Source organism: Notothenia rossii (genome assembly GCF_949606895.1).
Source record: "Notothenia rossii genome assembly, chromosome: 8".
NCBI lineage: Eukaryota > Metazoa > Chordata > Actinopteri > Perciformes > Nototheniidae > Notothenia > Notothenia rossii.
This window is the reverse complement of record NC_136906.1, coordinates 54,086,015-54,111,508: the sequence shown is the minus strand read 5'-3', so window position 1 is coordinate 54,111,508 and position 25,494 is coordinate 54,086,015. Positions and strand designations below refer to the sequence as shown.

Here is a 25,494-nt window from a genome sequence, read left to right as displayed (position 1 = left end):
AGATCTTGTACTTGAGTAAAAGGAGAAGTACTCAGATCTTGTACTAGAGTAAAAGTAGAAGTACTCAGATCTTGTACTAGAGTTAAATTAAAAGTACTCAGATCTTGTACTTGAGTAAAAGTAGAAGTACCAGAGTGTAGGAATACTCTGTTACAGTAAAAGTCCTGCATTCAAAATGTTCCTCAAGTAAAAGTAGAAAAAGTATTATCATCAAAATATAGTGAAAGTAGCGACAGTAAAAGTAGTCATTGTGCAGATTGGTCCATTTCAGAATAATAGATATGATATGTTTTATAATGATTGATCATGAAAGTGTTCTCAAAGCTGGTAAAGGTGCAGCTAGTTTGAATGACTTTGTATACTGCAGGGTAGCTTGTGGATTTACTCCAGGTGGAACTAAAGTCTGATTTAACACTTGATTATATTTCACATCATTCATCCACATCTGTAAAGTAACTAAAGGTATTAAAGACATAGAAGTACACCATGTACCTCTGAACTGTAGTGGGGAAGAAGAACAAAGTAGCAAAACATTGAAATACTTAAATAAAGTACAAGTATCTCAAAATTGTGCCCAAATATAGTACTTGTTGAGTTTATGAACTTAGTTACTTTACACCATGTGGCTATAAAGATAGAAAGACTTAAGCCTTGCACAGAGGCATGAAAATACATTTTCAAAATGCTCAACAGTGCTGCCAAAATTATAAACTGACTGCTAACCAATTTAAAATAAATGCTTTTATATATTTCTATTAGATGTGACTCTTTGGCGTTTCTGTTATTATTAACACTGCTGCTTTAGTTGTTCTGCTAAAATCCTCTGTTATTCCTCATTTTAAAGCCGATATTCTGTGGGGTGGGGGAGCCGGGGGCTCGGATCCTTGTCACCTTTTTCGTACCTGATGAGTTTGCATCTCTGTATGTTAAAAAGCCTCAGTCACCTTAATTCATGTAATAAAAACATCTCAGGTCAGTAACACTCAAAGCTAAATGTGCAATACCATGTTCAGCTATGTTACTATTTATAATGTTATTGTTGTTACATCAGAAGATGTACATATTGGAATGATTTCTTAACTTAGGCTATTTTTTACAGTGTGTTGGAAGGATTTATTAAATTACTATGAATATTGTCATTGTTGAAGGCTTTTCGAGAAGGGTGAACTGTAAGCCTGAATTACATAACATTTTATACCTAAAAACATAAAAGCCACAATAAATAAATCACAATTATTGTAGTTATTTTTACCTCCCGTATTGCTTTCAACCCACCAGCTTTTATGGTGTTGTTACGTCACTAACTGTAAACTTGTCACATACAGTCTATGGTCACTCAGAGTAACCTACTGTTAATTTAGCTGCTGGAGAAGAAAGATCAGGGGGGGAGGGGGGGAGAGAGCTGTGGTTGATGGGCCATTAGTTGTGTAAATACACAGCTGAGAGCTGCCGTTTCATTCAGACTGTTTAAAAAACGGTAACAACGGACTATTTTTCTTAGCGGATGCATGTCAATTTAAATCAATACATACAACTATTTTTTAAATCAATGAAAACATTTTCTAAATCCATAAAAGCATTTCAATTAATATTGGGAGTCATGTCGTTACTTTGTTGAGAATGTGGCCGTGTAATAAGCGGGATAATTTGCAGCGACTTGTTCTTTATGGGGAAAATAGCACCCGTCATGCAGATCAGGATCCCTCCGCCACGCTTTGGGATCCTGATCTGCCGACGAGGCTCCATTAAAATATACATATTTTTAGTGAATTACTGAGTTTAGGCACGTTAATAACGTTTTAATGAAGTTGAATACAGTATATTCATATGTGTCAGTGATTTCATGTCAATTCGGCGAACATAAACATAAATGATCGTGGTGAAGATGATGATTAAATTAGGATTAAAAATCGAGAGCCGGGCTGCATTTCCTCCTGTTCGTTTTTTTCGACTAAACAACATTATTTTGTTAAATAACAACATAGTGATATTTTTTCAATTATTACATGTCTCTTATTTAGCACAGAGTATGATATCCGTGACATATGGATCTTAACAAAGATCCACTGTACATCCAGCGTACTGTATCTGACTTTATTTCACATGAGCTCCAGTGTGGAACCCCACTGCACCCCCTGGTGGATCAATGATCCATTGCAGCTGGCTTCATTATAATTACATTTATCTATCACGGGGGCGGTCTCAAGTCAAGCTGGAGGTTTTCCCTTGAGTGAGGGCAGATCACGTACCAATCACGGCCCTCGCGTTTCAAACTGTCTGAAATGAATCGCTACATCTGTAGATATTTAGGAACAGAGCTCGAGAGGAGCATTTCAGCTGAAGGGCCACATATTCAAAAGAAGCAAAGTTCCCATAAGATGTCTTCCTGCATTGAAGGGAATCATTGTACAAAATAGCAACTCCACCTCCCTTCTTATGCATTCTTTCCTGACTCATAAAACTAAAGTTGGGAGGTGTTGATTCGATAAGAACAGCTGCACTGCTATTTTGTTCAATCCAAGTTTCCGTTAAAAACATAAAATCGAGATTGTTCTTAGTGATAAAATCATTGATTAAAAATGTTTTACCTGCCAAAGACCTGACATTTAATAAAGCTAGTTTAAGTTTGTTGAATACACTATCAGTCAGATTTTTTGTGACAAGCTGTGGCTGACATGGAATCACTGCTAAATTTGATAAACTCACACAAACTTTTGAGCACTTCCTCTTTCTAAGCTTATTCACCGCACTTAATCTATTACCTATCAACACAGATATCGGCAAAGCTACAGGCAGGCAGGGCCCCGGCATGTCCTGGAAAGAGTTGAGAGTGCCATACGCCCTTGAGCCTGGACCCAGCACATATCAGTAAGAGATTGTTGCGTTTTGTACACACACATCCTTATCAGGCTTCGGAGACTGCAGATGCTTTCTTGAAAGGAGGGGAGGTGGTTGACGTAGGCACGGTGATGGAGACGGGGGTGATGGTGCGCGTCTCTGCTTCGGTGATTTTGGTGGGCGTTGCTGAAGGGCGGGGGTAAAGGACTGCCAATCCTGCGTATAGCCTTAGTTTGGTCTTTGAACTCCAGGAAGGATTCAGTGCCAACCCTCTGTATCTCCTTCGTGTGTTCAGCGATCTCCAGGAGGGTGGGCGAGGGTGAAAGGGTGAACGGAGAGTAGAGAGAGCTGTGGGGTGAAGGAAGAGTATCCTCAGAGGTGATAGGGGGGGTGAAGGGCGGTGGAGACTTCTCCATTTGTCTCTCATAATCAAGACATTCCTCAGGCGGGTTCAGTGATAGATTTTCAAGGTTTTCTGAGCGATGTGTTGTGTCTTTCTCTTGTTTTGATTCCTCTTGTTGCTTGTCCTTCGCAGAGGGAACAGATTTATGACGTAGGCAGTTGAATACGTTAGAGATAAACAATTTCACTCCTGAATTGTTCAGGCAAACCCCATTTGCCTTAAAAAGATGTCTGCGGTCCCAGAAAAAGTGAAAGTTGTCAATAAAATGGACAGAATGGTCAGTGCAGGCAGTTGAAAGCCAGGTGTTCAGTGCAAACAATCTGCTGAATCTCTCCACTCCTCTTCTGACTGGCGGTAGAGGGCCACTGATTAACACCTCTGCATTTAGAGAGCTGACAGTTTCCAACAACATTTAAAGTCTTTTTTTAGCACTTCTGACTGTTGTTTCACAACATAATTTGTTCCAATATGTAGTACCACATTCTTCACAGTCGGATGTTCAGCCCCAATATGCAGGATCTTCTCAGCCAAGTCAGAGACCATATCCTTGGGAAAACAGAGTACTTTGGTGTTGTTCTTACTACACAGACTTTTTAAATCTCTTACAGCAGAGTCACCCACAATCAGAGTTTCAGGCCCAGTCGTGAGCTTTCCCTCTAGCCTTTTACTTTTGGAGTAGCTATTGGTCCTCACCCTGCTGTGTGAAGAGGACAGGTTATCCAGGTCATCAGAAAGAGATCTCCGGTTCTCGGTCAGCGAAGCGTATCTGTTCTGGATTGCCACACTGTGGTTTAGGAGGATTGTTTGTAGTTCTCCCTGTAGCAGCTGTCCACGGCTGTTTCCTAGTAGGAACAGGGGTTGAAGAGGCGCTCTTCCTGGGTGATAACAATGCAGGCCAGCCGGTCATCACATCACAGATTTCAGAGCGCTGGGCTCTGCCTGTTGTTCGTCCTCCCAAATCCCATGGAAATGATTTACTCTTCGGCCTTGCACCCAGAGAGTTCGAGGGAGGACTACCACTTGTAGATTTATTACCCGGTACACAGCCCTCCTGTTCCTTGGAATCCTTGTAGCTGCTAACTAGCTTTGAGTTAGCATGCCTTTGTCCATTCTTTTGCAACACTGGTAAAGTGGTGTCATTCCAACCTATTCCATTAACTTCCACGTTAACTTCCAACCGTTGCATTTTCATTTCCAACACGGCCATCTTCTGTAGAAGTTTGTGGAAGTCATCTGTAGAGAACGGAGGCATTTTGCTGCTATCTAGCTTAAGCTAAATAGCATGCAGTACCAGGCTTTAGAGGCGAGCGGCGGAGCGGAGCTGGATCCATCGCACAATAGACCCGGGCGGATTAAACGAAAAGTACAACTGATGGGTTCGCCTCCCACCACTCAAACATGTTTTAATAACCTTAATACCATGTGTGATCTCCTCTCCCCAGGGTCTCTCCCCTGCAGATCGGTGATTTTAACCTCCTTCTCTGCGGGTGCGTCAGCGTGTTTGAATCCACCCTCCACGTATTTTACCAAAGCACTTATATTTATTAATTATTTATACAGATTTTTATATTCCTTCTAAACCAATACATTTTAGTGATCCTCCTCATCTGGACTTTTTTTTACGAGTGTGCTCCATTTTTAACGCATGTTTTTAGCACTTTCTTATTTTGTTTTAATGGTGTTTATATTTATTCCTTATATGTTACTTATTATATGTTTTATCCCTTTTATGTATATATGCGCATGTATTTACCTTTTCAGTGTAATCAAAGCCACATGAGGGATCCTTTTATTTATTTATATTTATTTTAATTTATTTTATTACCTGGAGGCCAGCAAAACCACCCGCAGAGAGAACACCTTCACCGACCTGTCATCTTTTTAAATAAACAGAGCAAATTAGATACCTGTCCTATGAAGAATCTTTTAAACTTACCCGACCTTGTTGTTAGTGGTTTTTATTTATCAGTGACATCTAGTTCAATTGTATACTATTTTTACTAACCCGGTGTGCCCCCCTTCCCGCTTTTATTTTTTTATCACTTTTATTATTATTATTATTAGGGCCGGGACTTTAACGCGTTAATTAAGATTAATTAATTACACAAAAATTAACGGGTTAAAAAAATTAACGCATTTTAATCGCACTTATTTTTGCACCGCTGAACGTTTCTCACTGGATGAGTTTCAGGGGTACCGATTATACTGGAGCACCAACTAACGTTCATGACTTCAGACAACAACAAACCACAGTGAACAATAGTCAAACATGAACGAAGAAGCTGATGAGACCGCTTTGGTTGGCCCCGTGGATGGGACATTTTGTTTTAAAAAACGGACGGATGGAAGCGTCAATAAGAGCACGGTTGTTTGCAAATTATGCAAAAAGGAATTCGCATATCACCGCAGCACATCAAGCCTCAAGTATCACCTCAATGCAAAACCTATAGCAGCTAGCGTGGAAGCTAGCGTGGACGTTAGCCCGACTCGGAGTACAAGGACCCACACCCAATTCGCGTTGATCAAACAGTGGCCTATGCAACAGAGAGATTTTATTTTTCATCAGGATATTGGAAGAATAGGAGGGATTGAGGTCAATCACTGGCACTTTTTTATTTTATTTTAAATGGTACACTTTATGTTGAACTATTTATTATGTTGTTGGTGCAACTGGCACTTTATGTTGAACTGTTTATTGTTTTGGCCAAGGTTATTGAGAGAGTTGAACTGAAATGTATTAGATTTTTTAAATCAACTGTTGGTAAATCAACAAAGTCTGTTTTGGCCTCTGAAGCAACAGAGAGATGTTTTCTAATAGTCAGGGTTTCCAATGTTCTGAATGTACTTGAAAGTATTGTGTTATACTTAAAAAACAAAGTGTTATAGTTTACAGAAGGTCTACCTACCTATAGGCTACCTGAATCTCTGAAATGTACTATATTCCTAAATATGCTATTGCTACACTTTATGGCAAAAATTGCACTTTTCTGTTGGCCTTGGTTAAGTACCACCTTGAAAAAAAATAAACAATGTTTTGTTGCTTAAGCTTATGTATTCTGTCATTATTCAATGGTATACTAAAATACATGTGAGAAAAATTGCTTCTCACTGTTCTCAGGTCAAATATTTATATGTGATTAAAAATGCGATTAATTTTGATTAATTAATTACAAAGCCTCTAATTAATTAGATTATTTTTTTTAATCTAGTCCCGGCCCTAATTATTATCCTATTTATAACACTCCTTTTACTTTTAAAATTATTAATAACGAATTAAGTAATTTAAATTATTGGGGAGATTGTTTTAATTGCACTTATTTTCTTATTGCAATTGTGTTTTAATACTTGTACTTTCACTTTTAATTGTATTTAATGCATGGTTTTAACAGAACCAGAGTCAATTTTAATCAACCATTTTAGACCCCCCCTCATTTAAGGTACTTTTATTGATTCCATTGTGACAAGCTTAATACACGCACGCACACACACACACACACACACACACACACACACACACACACACACACACACACACACACACACACACACACACACACACACACACACACACACACACACACACACACACAAGCCCCCCCCCCCAATAGACCTTGGGTTGGGGAGATCTACTTTTAAACATAATCTGCCGCCGTTCCGTGGTCCAGCCCCGTTCTTCACTTCTTAACCAGTCTTTTACAACGGTCTTGTTTTAACAGAGCTTTTACAATGCTTTTAAAGGGTTTTTACAAGGTCTTTGTAGGGCTATTTTTATGGTCAGCCATTTCCAACTACACCCCGCAGATCAACTCATTATTTCAGACCTGGAAACCAATGACCGGTGGACCGTCGGGCAGAGGAATAGGGCAAAAAAATTATGGATCGAGAAACTCGGGACCAGCACACCCAGGGGACTCAATGACGTCTAGTCGGAGCCCCCATGGATCCCCACTCTCCTCTGTCCCTCGGTCCCAGGGATGGTCTGAACAACTCCTCCTTTTTCCTTATACCCCAACATTAACAAACAAACACACTCACAACACTGATCCACAGACCCCTAGGCCAGTGCAAACCCAATCTCACCGAGGAACCCAAACCCCTATCCCTATCCCAACCCTTACCCTCCGATTAACGGCGGACAACGGTCTCACCATCCGCAGAACCAGCCAGAGACACAACCGCCACACCTAAAGGTAAGAGCCCTCACAACGATTAACATGTATTTTTCCAGGAACCAACACAACTCAATTTTAGGAACACATCCACTCACAGACCCACTCCACAGCCCTTCTTGGAACTACACACACGCCCTACCACTACATTACCTCGAGGACACACCACACCCAATACCCCATGGACGCAGCCCCTACGTCCACCTACCCACCCACCAGACCCAGAGACCAGACTCATAAGCAGTGTTGTGCTTGTTACTGAAAACCAGTAACTAGTTACATTACTAGTTACTTCATTTCAAAAGTAACTCAGTTACTTTAATGATTACTTACACCAAAAAGTAATGCGTTACTGTGAAAAGTAACATTTTAGTTACTTAAAAAAAGGGCTCCTAAAAAAAAAATGAGCTCCCATTAATGCCCTTATAGCCTTCATTTAAGTACTGTTATTGCATTGGAGAATAATACAATCTGTTGATCAACTTGACATGCATTTGCATCACTGAACTCTGCTAAGCAATGTGGTCTATACAAACACAAACACAAAGATATGTTTCAAAGTGCCAATTTATTTCAGGCCAGAACAAACTGACAAAACTTTAGTTGCCTGCAATCTACAGGTCTAGTTTGCCATAATTAACACAACATAGCTGTAAACCTGTTATGGTGGATCTGAACACACTCAACAATACACACACTAACATTCCCAAGATCAAATACAATCTGAATATATTATTCAGAATCAAGTTGGAAAAAATGAATGTACTTTCACACCAAATGCTGGTACAGACAAGACAACCATAAATGCATTAAAACAAAAAACATCAGCTCCTCAAAAATGAAATCTACGAGCAATACCATAAAATAAGAGTTGTACGCCGGCTTTTCTGAAACTAATGGAGAGTAAGCTAAATATATTGTTCAGAATCAAAGTGCAAAAAGTGCTGAAGGTTTCATCGTCATCCTCAAAGCAAAAAAAGTCCTGCTCTTTGTCTTTGGAGGAGCCTGAGTCTGGTGGAGTTGTTGGAGACACAGGATTCCTGGCTGGTTGCTGCTCAGGGCCAGGGAGAAACTTGTGACACTCTGCTGCCAGGATTCCCTTGACCATCTCTTTCTTCCTCTGGTCTCTCACCCACCGTAGCTTAAACTTGGGAAGTGTGACGGCTGCCAGCATTGCATTGTTGCTTTTCCAAGACGGATGCAAATCGTTTTTTGATAGCCTGTAAAACATACACACAGTGACACAGACATTAGAATAAGTGAGATTCCCTTTTATTTATTCATTTTATTTGTGTACATTTCCATGAAAGCTGCACACCGCCAGGTGATTTTGAACTATAGTTATGAGTTATTAAATAATTTAAAACTAAAACTAAAACTTTATTTAGCCACTTTACTATTTATTTCTGTTGCACCCTGGAGTAGAGTTTATACATTTCAGTCAGTTTATCAATATGTTCAAGACTTATTGTGTCCCTTAAATAGAATGCATTGAAAACTACTTTTTGCACATTTCATCAATTTTCTTTGGCTATATTAGTGCTCTCTTTCAGCTAACAATATTAATGACATCTATTCTATAGTTAACAATTATACCATGTGTGCTGTAATAAAAATGAGTGGTGTTGCTGGTGCTGATTACATGCAGTCTTTCTCTACAGTGAAGAGGGAAAACCAGATAATTACAAAAGTGTTGATGAATGTTTCTTACCTGAACTATGGCTTCAGGTAGGCCAGTTGCTACAGTCAGACTGTCTTTCATCTCCAGGGTCTTTGACATTAATGTTAGAGTGGGCAGGAGGGTGCCAAAGTAACAGTTGTCCTCTCCTTGCAGGATGTCCAGAGCAACTGTGAGTGGCTTCATTATGGCACACTATTCCTTCAGAAAATGAAGTTCCCTGTCGCTAATAGATTTTAGCTGTAAACGATCAGAGATGGCCCTCAAGTCAATCATAGGCATTTCAACAATTCTTGCCACAGCATCATACAATGAATTCCATCTTGTAGTGCATGGCACAAGCAGCTTTTTGGTGAACACGTCGCTCACTATCTCTGAGCCACTGTGGACCTGCTTGCCTTATTCCACAGTGCTGTGCACTTAGCTGTAGAGCTTCTGTAGATTCCTTTAGTCCCAGGATTTGAAAGGAGCCACTTCAGCACATGAAATTAAGTTTAGTGTGTGAGATGCACATCTTTGGTGCGGAGGTAAAACAATCTCTTCCTCTGCGGCGGTGTTAAGCACGTCTGCAACGTCAGTGAAGATAACCTCTTCTTCATCATCGTCGTCAGAGAGCGATTCCGGTTGATACATGGCAAAGGCTTTCACAAAGTTAGAGCCATTATCAGTAACCGTGGAGGTAACTTTTGTTGACACTCCATACAAAGAGTGAATGTGGTCAATCTCACTAGCAGTAAGATCGTACGTGTGCCTACCCTTTATCCTTTTACAGGCCAACGCAGCTTTCTGGCGTTGTAAAGTGGTGGGGTCTATCCAGTGAGATGTTATCCCGAGGAAGCTTCTGTTGTGGACAGACCAAATGTCTACGGTGGTCGAGATGTATTCCGGCCCCTCAAATGTTTTCTTTAGCTCGCTATCCATTTTGGTATATTCTTTCTCCAGGTAGTTGGAAAACGTTTTGCGTCCCATATGCCGTGTGCCGCCCGGACATGGTATCATGCTTACTAGCTCCCTGAAAGCGGATGACTCCACTGTAGAAATAGCCTGCACGTGTTCAACAACATACCGTGCAATGGCTTTATCCACTTTCACCTGACTAGCAGTCCCTCGGTTGAAATCCAGCCGCTGTTGCTTGGGTGGAGGTGGAGGTGGGGTGGCGTCGGATGGCTCTGGGTCTGTGGTCAATAGCTTCGTCCCCGCATGTTGTTTTTGCAGATGTTTTATCAGATTGGAATTGCCGTTTTGAGCAGTAGATAGGATCTTTGACCCGCCAAGACACAACTTACACTTAACTAACACATTCTTTTCTTTATGCTCGAGAAAAGTAAAATAGTGAGCATATCTCCATGCGGAGAAACTCGACTTGTGCTCCGCCGTCGCCATGATAGTATTGTTAGTAGGCTAACTAAACACAAACACGCCCACAAAGCGTCTCCGCATGTGACACAGGCTGTATCTAAGTACATTTACTCAACTACTGTACTTAAGTACAGTTCTCATCTCTGTTCGCCTCGCTGTTGGCGCCGCTCACCAACGTCTGGGAGCCGAGACTATATAAAAAAAATAACGGAGTAACGCACCTTGTAGTAACGGTAACTGAGTTACTGAATAAAAAAAATAACGCGTTAGAGTACTATTTACTGCCAAAAATAACGGCGTTACAGTAACGCGTTACTGTGTAACGTGTTAGTCCCAACACTGCTCATAAGCAAACATTACTTCAAACTGATCCAAGCCATACACCACAAACACACAGTTGACAGGGCAATTACGTCACGCACTTACCCACCAGGAATGTCCAGACAGTTCCACAGACTTACATACTTTATCAAACCATCCACACCAACAGAACACACACACAACAACACCAACTGGATACACACCAACATGAACATTCTGCAGCAGCATCACAAGACCACCATGGAATCGAACAACCCTTGGAACGCCACATCACTCCAAATAGCCACTGGATGGACACGTAAAGGATATGGCCCCAGGCTAACTCTGGATACCTTATTCACCATGCAGCGCATACTCAACAAAACCACACCAGCCATCTGCCCTCCTCCACCTCCTCTCCCCCCACCACACTTCCCCCACCACACTTCCCTCCTCCTCCTGTCCTCCGTCTCCACCTCCCTATAGTGGGCCAGCCATGAAACACCAACCACTCCCCTCCATCGCAGAACCGCCCTATGAGGAGAAATTCCCGCATCTACCACCAGCGGCAGCCCTGGACGCCCTCTTCCAGTTCACAGTTCCCATGGACAACCCTAATCCCAACATAGACACAAACCCGGACCCAGTGGCCAGCCCACTCCCCCTTCCTCCCCCGACGACTCCCCCTTCCTCCCCCGACGACTCCCATTACCCCACCTTCTCGACCTACAACCCCACCCCATCCCTCTGACCCTAACCTTCATCCTAACTCCAAACCTAACCCCAATCCTTTCCCAGACACAGTAACCAGCCCACTCCCCTTCCTTCCCGATGGTTCCCGATACCCCACCTCCTCGACCTACAACCCCACCTGATCCTTCTGACCCTAACCTTCATTTTAGCCTTTTATACTTTATATATACATTACAAGGGGATTGTTTTTTAAATTAACTATCTAATTATTTATTGATCAATGTATTATTTATTTATATTGTAGTATTTATCTGTGTATTATTTATTCTTTATACATATTTCCTATCCTTATTTTATAAATCCTCCTCATCTGGACTCCTTTATGATTTTTAAATGCATGGGTTTCTTTGTTTATTATTATTATTATTATTATACCATTTTATATATTTTTATATTCTATATATTATTTATTTATATTTTACATGTCACAGTTTATTTTATGCTTGCACTGTATTGCATGTTTTCCTATTTCATTAGGTTCCAAATGAGGAGATTATATCTTTTATGTTATTAATCCCCCGTTTCCGATTTAAATATTGTTTATATTATTTTATTTATATTTGAGTTATTACTTTCCATTTAATTTTAAATGGATATTGGATCCTCCCGCAGGGAAACACCCTGAAATCAGCCAACCCACTTACCAGGTCTTTTATTTTTTTAATATCATCCGAGGCGTGTCCCATGTCTCACCTGCACCACCTCTCGAGACCTCGGCCTGGGTTTTAAACGCTTTTAGGGACACTTGGTTGACTTTATTTTAAGATATTTCCCCTCCCTGTGTGCCTATTAACCTGTGTGTATTTGACATTTTACATATTTGTTTTATATTATACATATTTTAACATTTGGGTTGATGTGATTTTTATTACTAGCACTTGTTTTTAAAAGCACATATTATAAAAAAAAAAAGAAGCACTTTAATGTATTTATTTAAATTTGACCTGCATGCCGATTTTAAACAAAGTCAACCTCTGTCCTTTTAGCCAGATGTTTTTCAACCCACTTACCAGGTCTTTTACCTGATGCTGTGTGACGCAGCCTCGGACACTCCACCGGGGGAGACCCCCTCCGGGGGGCAGGAGTACAGGTTTTAACCCCGCCGCATGTGCTGCAAACGCTGCTCTCTTTTATCGCATTTCCTTACACATTTTTAACACAGACCAAACAGGGCTTTTATTAACTTGTATTGGCTTTACTACAGGAGCTTTTAAACAGGTTTTTAAACACAAAATATTGACCCGAGAGCCCGTGCACCACGCGGTGACCGCGGTGGGGCCTGAACGTTACCCCTCTGGGTGCAACCCGGGCTGATTCCTTAGCCTGCCCTCCTTCCCCTGCCTCTTCACCCCCACAGACAACAGATAACACCACAGAGCAGACACAGACTTACAGTAATGTCATTCTCCCATGCAGTAACACCATCTCTCCTCTCTCACCCACAGACCTACAGTCCCCCCAGCAGAGGGAGCCAGAGTTGTTTGCTGCTGAGCCCCTTGAAGGCAAAAAATGGCCAGAGGTGGATGTAAACTCCACAGAAACAATGACGATGCAGGGCACAATGAAATTCTTACTGAAGTCAAGCCCATTATCTGAGGCATCCACCTCCCACACGACCGGGGCCCCCTCTTGCTTTTTTAATTGATTTGACTTATTTTGTATTCTTATGCGCTTTTAGAAACCTTGTATATATTTTCCTTGGAGTTTTTTTAGAAGGATTTTAACCACAATATTATCCCGAGAGCCAGAGCACTGCCCTTTTCCCTAACCTAACCCTAACTTAACCCTGACCCTCTCATGTCCAGAGAGCCACTTACCCTTATGTTTCTTTGGTTAAGAATAAAAGCTTGTTGATGCACATAATGCTCCATACATTCCTCAGATCAGTGTTTCAGCAGGATATTTTTAGTTTTAAAAGGTCCCATGTCATGCTTTTCCAGTTATTAACCGTCCCCTTGTGTGTTATGAAGGTTTTTCTGCATGTAAACGGTCTGCAGAGTCACAAACCCTCAAAGTACACCCTGTAGCGAGTATAACTCTTACACAGAAAATACCTGTCTATGCTGCCCCAGAACGCCTCTTTGGAGATTTCTCATTTTCCATTGTTTACTTCCTGGGTACTGTGACGTGTGAATAATTGAAACTGAGCAATTTCATTCCTCTGCATGTTTTTAAAGCAAGTGTAAATTAAATGCTCTTTGAAACTATGGCTATTTGTAAATGTTGATAAGTATGTAAATATTATTATTGTAAATGTTGTATGATATCCTCTATTGTTTTATGTTGTTTTATGTTTCATGTGGAACCTAATTGCTGTAGGTCTCCCTTGAAAAAGAGATCTATGATCTCAATGGGACCAATCTGGATAAATAAAGGTTACAAACAAACAATACCCAGAGGCCGCACCCTCTGCCAGCATTTCACGAAACAAAGCTTCACAAACCTTTCAGCAATTCATGCCGGATATGTACAGCCAGGGGTGGACTGGGACAAAAATTCAGCCCTGGCATTTTCTGTCCAGACCAGCCCACTACATTATCAGCGGACACTACATAGAAGTCCACTAAACTTGCGGCATCTTCTCTCATGCATACTACAAAGGAGAGTCATATTCCTTGATAGCAGTTAACAAATAAAGGACTTAACTATGAACTCAAGGACTAAAATTGACAGCTATATCAATCAATCTTTATTCATTATAGTGTCAAATCACAACAGAAGTTATGTCATGACTAGGGGTGGGACGAGACTAACGGGAAGAACCCTTATGCTACCCTTTCAGTTTTTAGTCTGTGACTGTGAAAATCTTTTGGTGTAAGCCCAGTATTAGTTAAAACCAGACTCGGACAATAATAACAAAAAAATATCCTGACAAATAATCTATATAGAAACATATTACAGCATTAGAGCTGAAACTCACTCACTCATTATGAAACCATAAATAGAGAATTGGAAAAAAAAAATATATATATATATATATATACATAGCTGTGTGAAAAGTCTAAGACATGGGTTACAGGTCTGAATAGATATGCATTCTCATATACGTGTATGTGCACAAGTATGTATTGCTCTATACTTCCTTGTCCGCAGCCAGCCAGCTCCACTCCTCACCAAATTCGTGACCTGCAAGAAACAGCAAACAGAACTTGTACTCAGTATCTGTGTACTGACAAATATATGTGGCCATGTAGCCTTTTTGTGACGTAGTGACACTTAGTGAACAAATGTATCTGTCATGAAGGATGACTTAAGTCTCAAAAGAGCCCTAAGGCCTACCTGCATAACTGTTAATTGAACTTAAAAGATATGCAGATGTTTGAAATTAAAACCATCAATATGAAAATCTTCAGCCAGGAAATAATCATAATCAAACCTTTTTTTTCAATCTGAGACAAAACAAGTTGCATAATAAACTCACAAAGTCAAGACGAAGCTCTCAGATATGATCTATGACTCAAGCATCAAGAAGAACTTCTAGCAGGTCAGGAAAACCTGTTTGACAGGAGATAATGGTAGCAGAGAATATAAAGAGACATTTATGAATTACCAATTGTCATTTTATAACACATATAGTATGTTTCTTCACATAAACCTTTAAACATAACCTTTAAACATACACATATTACATTCCTCTCACCACATGAAATAAGCTCAGGAACCTAAAAGTGGCCCAGTGAATGATGGAGGAGACAAAGCAGGTCCTCAAAAGGGGACAGAGGGAAAACAACTTCTTAGGCTGTCATATATAGGGTGGTCAACCTAAAAGAGACATGGAAACATTATTAAGTCTCTTATCATCACAAATCAAGTATGAATTCATATAACATTATAAGACACATGACATACTCAAAAAATCATAGACTTCTCAAAAAGTGGTGAAGTGGAGGCAGTAAGGGAGCAAATCCTTGAAAATGGACGGAGGGGGAACAATTCCTCAAGCTCTCACATGTCAAGTGGTCAACCTGAGAGGGAATCGGATACATTATTAAGTCTCTAATCATCACAAATTCAGTATGATTTCATAAAACATAAAAAATGATAAACTCACCATACTAGAGGAGACTCAACAGCCAAACTTTGGTGCAGTGAAGGTAGAGAGTGGAGGCAGAGAGAGAGCAAGTCCTCGAACATGGACGGAGGGGGAACAACTCCTCAAGCTCTCACATGTCAAGTGGTCAACCTGAGAGGGAATTGGATACATTATTAAGTCTGAAAAATAAATAAAATGTTTTCCTCTGTCCTGCACCTAGAGTTGAAAACTTTTGGGATGTGCGTTTCTTTCAAAACTTTTTTAAAATTATGAAGTATGAATTTATACAACATTAAAAAATACATGATAAACTTACCAAATTCTAACAATGGTCCCAAATGAGAGAACAAGTCCACATATAGAACAGAGGGAGAACGACTCCTCAAATATATCAGAACAACCTGTAATGGAGAATAATTGATAATTTAGTGTACATGATCACACCATTAAGGATCAACACAAAAGCAAAATACAACTTCTGAAAAGCATCATTAAAATGACAAATAATGAATTACTACATCCATAATGTGTGATGTGTGATAATAACAATAATATTAAATATTTCTCGCCTTATCAGTGGACCAGCTTTTTAAGCAGCTCACTCTTCTCTGCAAGTCTGTCTATCACAGAGTCAGAGTCCAAGGACATGAGGATGTCTTTCTCTGTGGCCATCAACATAAATGCCTCCAATTTATCAGATGAGAGGGTGCTTCTGAGTCTGTTTTTAATAAACTTCAAAATTGAAAATGTGCGCTCACAAGCCACCTGTGTGAGGGATAATGTAAGCAGGTATTTATAAGCAAGGCCTAGGACAGGGTATGCATCTGTTAGCATGTTGAAACGGTGAAGTATCTGGTAGCAGCACAGAGGGCATTCTTTGCAGGAGCAACAGCTTATGGGAGTTATCTCAACCTCTTCTGTGTTGTCCTCCTCACCACCTGATCCATCTTCTACTGTTCTTGCTTTGTACTCTGCCAATGGGGATGCCTTCAGCCTGTTCCACTGGAGTGCAAAGCTTTTCAACTCGGCCTGCATATTTTCCTTGGTTGCCCTGCTGTCAAATCCTTGCAAGCACTTGCTTAAGTCTTGGAGGGCAGACTGGGGAAGAGCACTGGTGCAGAGCTGAGGGAAGTTTCTGGGATCCAGACATGCCAAGTCAGCATATAGATTGCCGTGTGTTAAAAAGCGCCCATGAATGGCTTCAATTGCTGTGTCCATGATCCGGTTATGCACATTCACCTCATAGGATTTTTCTGCATCATCCAGGGTCTCATCCTGAGCCATCTCTCCAGGCAAGACTTTCTTCATCCTCCTCCTCTTTTGTGGCAGTGTGGCCTCCACTTCAATGTCCGTGTCATCTCTCTCTTGGATTTCTGTGTTTGTCCAGTTGACAAATGTGTCTGCTGCTTTTTTTACAGATTCAAAATCTCTTCCCAAGCTTTTCAGCGTATCCTGTGTCGATGCCACCATTCTGTGAGCAGAGAGGATGTCCAATCCTGCCGTCTGAAGGTATTTAGACAATGGAGAGGTATGTTCAAATATGCGGAGGAAGATTTGAGCCGTCAAGATCGTCTCATACTTGAGCAATGACTGCATATCCTCTGGCCATGACACGGATACATGGTTTCACTGTTGCCTGTTTCTGTATAGCTGATAATGTCAACAGCACATCAACGTACAGAACCATCTTCCGGTTTTCCAAAGGAGCCAAACACCTTCTTCAGGGCCTCATGCTTGGCCCACCAGCGTGTCTCGCCAATAGGAGCAAGGCGTCTACGTCTCTTGTTTCGGCCTGACTCTTCCCACACATTCATCCTTTTATATGACTCTTTGATGAATACCGCAATGCCATTGAGGAGCGCAAGCAGGGACCCACTCTCAATAACAATCTGGGTTGTGTTTGCAAGCACCAGATTTAGTACATGTGCGTAGCACCATACATGCACCTGGTTTGGAGATTGTGCAGACAATAGTGAGGAGAATCCTTTGTATTGGCCTTGCATGTTTGATGCCCCATCAGTCGCATTTCCAATGCACATGGTCTTGCTGAGGCCCATTTTGTCCAGAACTTCTGACAGCATGTTGACAAAGGCCTGTCCAGTGGATGAACTGCACTTCAGCACTGCAACAAGCCTCTCATGAACAACATCAGTAACATACCTCATAATTATAGAGCATTGATCCTGAGAGGTGATGTCCTGTGTTGTTTCCAGCTGCACTAAAAACATTCCTGCTTTCTTGATATCACTGGAGATGTTTTTTTTAATCAGATGGTGAATTGCATCTATCACTGAGTTGACTGTGGTTTTGGAGAGTAAAGTTACAAGAGAACCTCTGCCTCTCGTGCCACCAGACAAATGCAACTTTTTGCTGTTCTCAATGCAGCTGTCCAGGTGCTCTTTTAAACAGAAATCATACTTCCCCAGTAGAAGTATGAGTTCCAAGAAATTACCATGATCAAATGTGTGGTCTTCCAGAGTATATGCTGCCTCATTTTCTGACCTCCTGTATGCAAGCCCCCTCTTCCCAAGAACCTTGATGATATCTGTGATGCGCTCCAAAACCTGCCGTCTCTTTCTGACCTGCTCTCTGTGCGCCGACATCTGACTGCCACCAAACACACTGCTGATATCAGCACTGGTGGATTTCAAGAGGTAAGCTTCAGCACAGTTTCTGTGTCCACTGCTTCTCTCATGCTCCTCTGTGCGCTGGTGTATATGCCTCCAATCTGACATTCCACTGATGAACAGACTGCTATCAGTTCTCTTACCGAATGCCATGCAGATGAAACAATACAGCATGTGACGCTCTGGACAGTACGTCAGGCACCTTCTACTGGTGCCGTCTCTGCTACAGAACACTTTCTGCACCACTGGATTGCTACTTTTTTGCTGAGGATGGTAATTTAAAAATGACTGACTGGAGATTTCTCTAATCAGGTTGTGAAAAAAAATCTGTTATTTGACTGGCACACTCATAGCTCTCAACAGCTGTTTCCCTCTCAGGTGATCCTGTCTTTGGGCTGACACACTCCTCACTCTCTCCAGCCTTTTCCCTCTCAGGTGATCCTGTCTTTGGGCTGACATACTCCTCACTCTCTACAGCCTTTTCCCTCTCAGGTGGTGCAGTCTTTGGGCTGCCTGAATTGGTCTGGCTCTCTCCCTGAACTGACCAGCTGGACTTGCCCTGAACCTGTCTGGGCTGGACATAGGGAAAGCATTTATCATTGGATGGGGAAATAACTCAAAACCACAGAATAATGTACAAGATAAAAGATTAGTTCATATTGAACGAAACATTCGCGAGCGTAACAACACTAGTGGCTTTGCCATGTTTTCATTATGACACTTAGTGTTTTCCAATGGAAAAAATTAAGATCTTTGTGACAAAACCTGAAAATGCTCAAGACAGCACTATCCACAGTCATTTGAAAACTACAGTAAAAGTAACACATTTACACATAAATTAAAGTTACACACAAATTATGAAATAGTTATCACCTCAGTAAACAATAAATGAATTGAAAGATTACAATACATTTAATGGCAAATATTGCAAATTAATCTAATTATTTCCTATAGGTTTACTTATATTTTGTGCTAAAATTCAAAGTATCTCATCTGTATTTACAATACAGCTTGATTCTGCAGCTTCATCTCTACTTACAGCTCGTTGGTCCATGTGAACGTTTACTGTTGCTATGGCTACAAGAAACCGCTGACGTTAGCAGCTCTTAGCTAGCCTAGCTAAATCATCTGAACAATAAAAACCCATATCACAATTCGGCATATTTAAACAAAATCAACCACAACTACCAACATTCACAGCCCTTCAACTCTGGGCTAATATGTTGTCACAAGTAGGACTATGCAGTTAATTAGGTCACATCACATTCAATGTAAAAACATTTTCTACTTTTTTTTGGACATGTCTCAAAAATATAGCCTAGCCAGCCCCAGGCTAACGTTACTTACCATGTATGCCTCCACTCGCTCGTCTCCCGGCGCAGCAGCACCTGCTGGGGGGGTGACCACGGCACCAAATAGGTCCGTCAATTTAGAATATTTAGCAGCCTCCACCTCCAGAGACTTCAGCTTTTTAAGTCGCAGTTTTTCAGCGCCACCCGGGCGTTTCTTCTGCTTATACATTTTCAGCTCTGCAGCAGCCCGTCCCGCGACTCCCAGCCATGCCATGAGGTCCCGCCCCACCCTGGTTTGTGTTGTGATTGACAGCACTGTCAGGGCTCTCTGAGCCTGTCAGCCCATGATTGATTGACAATGACAAACAATAGACCAATAATATGTGTCGATGCTGGCAACACACTGCTAGCCCTCTGTAGCCAATTGGCCGGCCCAATTGGAGGGAATTTAGAGGGGAAAAAAAGAAAAGAAAAAAAACATTGCGGACCGGCCCACATTGGGTCAACGGCCCACCGGGACGATGCCCGGTATGCCAGATGGCCAGTCCACCCCTGTGTACAGCGTAGGGCACTGAAGAACGATGCTGCTCCTACTTTGTTTGGACCAGCGGGAGATTCGGGTACACAACCTGTAAGTATTCATTGTTGTTTGTGTATTTATGATGTTTAAAACAAACAAGGTATCTACCATGACTGTTTAAATGGGTAAACGTTTTTCGGGCTGCTAAGTTGGGATCGCGGAGAAATGCTCTCCGCAGACCCATGCTCACGTTATAATAAACATTTCTTACTCAATATCAAGCCACACTTATTGTTTGTACTTCGGCTGTAAGTGTTTGTGTGTGCTCAGGATGAGTTTCGCTTGTTCTCGCTGTATCGCCGACCCGGAAGCCTGTCTGCTCCTCGCAGCAACGAGCCTTGCAACGTCCCGACCAATCAGAGCACACTGGGCTCACCGGGCCAGAGATGCTGTATGAAAAACCAATGTGAGTTTGGAAAATTGCACAATATAAAGCTATTTTAGTATACCTCAACAATGGAATTATGATCAGTAGAAATGGCCATGACATGGGCCCTTTAACTTAAATGTTTCTTAATAGCCTGACCTGGTGTCATGGGGCTGAAGGTAATAACATTTGAAACAGCCTACCATTCTATCCTTTTCATGATGTTTAGTCTCCAGGGGCTTAGGGGTCTATTGATCAAGTAGTGAGACCTGTTTTTGGATAGATTAGTCACTGAAGCAGGAGGCTTTCAGATCTAACAAAGAGCAGTCCCTTAAGTGTTTTGATGACTCAAAATCTTGTTATCGCTTCAATTTGTAGTCAAGGGGATCCTTTTACCGTGCACAATTTCAGAGAAAGTTCTCTTTTTCTTTTGTAGCACAATCGCTAAACACGTTCCCTTTATCGATCCATACAGTTATACATGTGGCCACCACAATTATTATCCCTGTGGAACATGTGACTCATTAGGCGCGTTAACACCGCAGTACTTTTCCCGCTTTAGTTCCGATATAGTTCCGATATAGTTCGGAAATGTCGCGTTCACACCAAAAAGAGCCGGGACTAAAATGAGTTAATCAGAACTTTTTTACCCCCTTTTCTGTCCCTGCTAGAGAGCAGGTACTTTCGTGGGAGAAAAAGGTTCCTATAGCCGCGTTCACACCGGAGTACTTTTCACACAATAGTTCATCAGAACTACGATATACTTGCGTTCACACCTATTACGTTCCCTTCTGAGCTAGGGAAATCAAAGGGAAGAAACACAACCAGAATGGGATTGGTAAAAGTTATAAGTTGTTTTAATGCACAACAGGTGAACAAAATGGCAGGCAAGCAGCCTGAAACAAACAAAAGAGCCAAAAACACCGGTTTGAATAACAAACAATAGAGGCCACAAGGACGCAAGTTTAAATGGGCAACCAAACTAAGGGAGGACTCTAAAACGTGAGTCTAAACGCATACTGGGAAAATAAATACTAATATAAAGAACGAAACAAAACCTCACTTTAAAAGTGGTACAACTAACCAAAGAATCTATACAAAACACAGCTAAACTAAAGGCAACAGTCACACAATACTAACCACTCTAAACACTATCTAAACACAGACTAGACAAGTTAACCACAGAACAAAGAGCAAGTAGCAAGAGGCGTCTGTTCACTCAACAGAGCCTCCAGAGTGGTGATAGTCCGCGGCCTTTGTACTCGTCCCCAGCAGGTGTGCGCCGGCTGTGCGCTGCGATTGGATGACGTCAATCCCATCACCATCTTCAGAGGCGGACCAGAGGATGGGCAGCCAATGACGTCAGGGCTACTGCGCAGCTTATTTACATTTTACACGCACAGCTGAAAACACTCACAGGCAGATTACTGAGCAGACAGAAACAGCAACCGTAACAACACCAAAAAGCCCCAGGAACTAAAATTAGTTAATCAGAACAATTTTTACCCCGTTTTCAGTCCCTGCTAGAGAGCAGGGACTTTTGTGGGAGAAAAAGGTTCCTATGTCTGATTGGCTGGGCGGAATGCAAACCACGCCCCGTAAAACTCCCAAAACGTGAAGCTGCTGGGAGTCCCAGCAGCTTCCACTGAAGCCAGTCCCCAATTCCGGAGACTTACGGCCTGGGACTTCGGGTGGCAGTATACGCCGTGAAGTGGATTGCGGCCAGCCAGTAAACCCAAAGCAGAAGAAAAAGATGTGACGTTAGTGGCTTCATTTGCCTAATCCTCCCCCAGGGACTTATTCCGGTGTGAGTGCGATCTGTACTTAGTTCATGAGAACTAAATAATTCTCATGAACTAAGTTCTCATGAACCTTTGTGGGAAAAGTACTGCGGTGTGAATGCGCCTATATAGATCTCGTAGTGCACCCTGCTGGTTTCAGCCTTTGCAGCAGATATTTATGCTTTGACTATAGCTTGAATCCAAGTAATTGTCCGACTCGATGTAAACTCATATGATACATCCAAACATTGCACAATTCAGAGTTAATTAAATTGAGGCTTAACGATTTTACTACGATCAAGTGAAGATGATATATAGCAGCAGTAGAAAAGAGTGTGACTCATGTGTGTGTTCAAAATAAATCAATACTTGAGGGTGAAATACTACATGTAGAAGGAATAAACCATTTAGTTCTTGAAAAGTTTGCACTTTTTTGATAATGCACAAATACAGTAATTGTTTTTTAAACGTGAACAATTACCATACCCATCAAATACATTTAATGCTGTTTAAATTCCAGTCGACAAACATTGTGCAAGAAAGATGATAATGAAAGTGTGGGGGATGTAAAACTCGCAGAGCTTATAGAGAGTTTCATCACAAGCTAAAACCTCCCGTTGAGCACTGAGCTTGATTTACTGACATCTATTTGACCCCCTAGGTCTAAAAGTTCTGAAATAGGGTGGCTAACTTTTAAGGCTATGAACAATAATTTTGGAGAATCTGATTAAAGATCTGTTCCCATTTATACTCAAAAGCGTAATTGAGGTCTAACATTGTTGTTGGGCGATATGGCCCGGCTAGGATAGATCTCCCTGCAGGACAGAAAAGCTTCCCATCACCAAATTTGGATACACTTTTCAGTTCAGACCATTTGTTGACATTAAGCTGAAAGCACACTGTTCAACTAATGTGCCAAAGGCTTAAGGTTTCCCTTAATTGAAAAGGGCCTGTCAGCAATAAGGCTTAAAGTGAAAGGTGAATGGCAATTCAAGGCAAAACCACCTGATTTACAACCAACAACATACAAGGAGCCAACAAAGACTGAAGAAACATCCAGACTTCAATATAATCTGAACTAATGATGGGATGAAGTGCAGGTGTGCAGGTGGTTGCAGGGCTGACGGGGAACAGGTGGGCCAGGAGACACAATCAAAACGGTGGGAAAATACACAAAGGCTGGAATTAAAAATAGACATGGCACAGGTGCAGCACACGTTTAAAAATAAAACAAACATAAACTAAACACTAGGGCCCTTTCTCATTTCGTCAAATCCCCCTCCTCGACTCCTCTGTCCTCCGGTAGTGACTCGGAAATGAATTTCAGCGGGCCATGTTGAAGGACATCTCAATTCTCTAAATGCACTTCGAGGATCGAGCGTCGAGGAGGCTCTCTGGAGGAGCTATAACCGAGGATACACTGATGGGTCCTCCACGGTCCTTCGCGGCTCCTTCGCGGATGCATTTCCGGGAACGTTGGGTATAAAATAGGCGTGACACACCGCTGGAATCATTTCAAAACCATGGCGGGAGCAATGCACAAATGTAAGTGTTGACAATGATACGTTGCATTAGTTATTTAAGAAGTGAAATGCGCGATCAAACTCCGCCCGTCTGTATGCAGTTAGAGCCCTCTAACCGCATTCCTTATTGACATTTCACCTGATATTCTTTATGTTTTTATCCACATTTGAACTACACCCAATCCTGCTACAGCATGCCATGGTGTTTAAAAGTGCAAACGTTAATTGTTTTGTAAGAGTGTTAAATCAACCAGAACTTTGTTTAGCATTCAGCACCATCATTTGGTTTGGGCTATGTTGTACACTAGAATCCATCGCTCATTACAGTCTGTAAATCTTCCAACAGTTTTAAGCTACACCTTTTACTTTGTCTTTTCACAGGGACAGAGCAAGACACTCTGACCCTCATCAAAGTGAGGGTCGAGAACGATAACCTGGCGAAGGCACACTGCCAAGAAAGCCTGGGAGTGAGTGACATTTTCCTGGATTGGGAACATAATAGATCCGTATTTTACGGCCATGCATGAGGCCATCGGTGGGAGGCCATTCATCAACCCTCCCATCCTGATGGACTCGGCCACTGCTGCTGTGGCTTCTGGCAGTGGCTCAACATCCACTGAGGCTGTCCAGAGCCAGGCCACAGAGTCTGGCTAGGACAGCCAGGAGTGTGTTGAGCCATCCACCTCTGCCGGTCCCCCTTCCCGAAAAAAAAGAAAAAGTGCTTTGCTACACATCCTGGAGGCAGAGGCGGACAAGGAGGAGGACCGCTTCAACCGCCAGCAGGCAGCCTCGGAGGAAGCCTCCGCCAAATTCCTCAAGCTCTTCGAGAAACTTGTTAGGAAGGAATAGTGTATTTTTTTTCTTCTTTTTTCTGTACTTTGGATGTGTTCATTTATTCTTTATTTATATATGTTACAACATTTAGTAAACATATTTAAGTTTGACCTTAACTGGTGGTGTGTTCATATTCCTGTTATTCAGCCAGTGTTCGTGGGTCTGGTGGCCCCGAACACCCTGTATGTAATATAAATGTGTAGGGGGGGGGGGGTACAGTGGGTGGTCACTGAAAATGTGTTCTGATATCTGTTCTTCACAGAAAATTCAATTAAAATCCTTTATTTATCCAGGTGAAATCCCGTTGAGATCATTGATCTCTTTTTCAAGGGAGACATGCAGAGCCAAGGCCATTGAGTGAGTCAGAGAAAATAAATTATCAATTTTCTTGAGAAAAATAATAAACGGGTCCCACAGACCCGAACACCATACAAGGGTTACATCAAGCATGAAGCCTTCTTTACAATTAGACATACAGAAAAACACATGTTTACTGAAGATACAAGGAGATATTTATTTTATACAAAGCTGAATATACATTTTATGATTGTGACCTGACTGAAAAGCCAACGTTTTTAAAGTCTTTTTGCAACCCAAGGCATAACTGTCTAAAGTCATGGCCACTGATTTCCGCTTTTTAAATCTCCACCTCAAATAATTCTGCGCATAAATCAACCGTGTGTAAAGTATCCAAATGCAATATCAGGGATGTTTTATTATAAATAATATATACATTAACATTGAGGCAAGTTACTGCATGTAGCTCAAACCCTACATAAGTACAATTGCCAACACATGTCTCTTCTTTCTTTTCAAGTTCAGTCAAAGCATAACAATATTTTATCACTGAACATGACTCAATTTCAACACTAAACGTAACACTTTCAAGAGATTGTGTGATGGCCTATTTCACATACAATTTGTAATAAAGATATGGGTCTGTAAAGTCCTTTGCTC

The 25,494-nt window shown here is 41.5% G+C and overlaps 1 protein-coding gene and 1 long non-coding RNA gene across 5 annotated transcripts; one reads left to right on the top strand and one right to left on the bottom strand.

The window, feature by feature from the left end:
• Positions 1 to 13,969: 13,969 nt before the first annotated feature.
• On the bottom strand, positions 13,970 to 20,001 carry LOC307014102 (uncharacterized protein). Of its 4 annotated transcripts, none has more exons than XM_079641823.1 (8): positions 19,508 to 20,001; positions 16,103 to 18,734; positions 15,850 to 15,934; positions 15,552 to 15,683; positions 15,350 to 15,465; positions 15,141 to 15,262; positions 14,922 to 14,995; positions 13,970 to 14,626 (listed from the first exon to the last, which is right to left on the bottom strand). In XM_079641823.1, the coding sequence occupies exon 2, from the start codon at positions 18,332 to 18,334 to the stop codon at positions 17,204 to 17,206; it is 1,131 nt and encodes a 376-aa protein (XP_079497949.1). In that variant the 5' UTR covers positions 18,335 to 18,734; positions 19,508 to 20,001; the 3' UTR covers positions 13,970 to 14,626; positions 14,922 to 14,995; positions 15,141 to 15,262; positions 15,350 to 15,465; positions 15,552 to 15,683; positions 15,850 to 15,934; positions 16,103 to 17,203. The 4 variants fall into 3 exon arrangements, 3 of the variants coding, with proteins under 3 accessions (XP_079497949.1, XP_079497951.1, XP_079497950.1); XR_013801153.1 differs by lacking the exon at positions 16,103 to 18,734; XM_079641824.1 differs by lacking the exon at positions 19,508 to 20,001 and having other exon boundaries at positions 16,103 to 18,964.
• Positions 20,002 to 23,350: 3,349 nt separating this feature from the next.
• LOC307016078 lies at positions 23,351 to 24,653 on the top strand. The gene is made up of 2 exons (XR_013801753.1): positions 23,351 to 23,725; positions 24,085 to 24,653. It is a non-coding gene; the product is annotated as an uncharacterized lncRNA (long non-coding RNA).
• The last annotated feature ends 841 nt before the right edge of the window (positions 24,654 to 25,494 follow it).

What these genes read in the sequence shown, in the direction of transcription:
- LOC307014102 (XM_079641823.1), bottom strand. Translation starts at nt 18,334, where the DNA reads ATGCTGTATTGTTTCATCTGCATGGCATTCGGTAAGAGAACTGATAGC.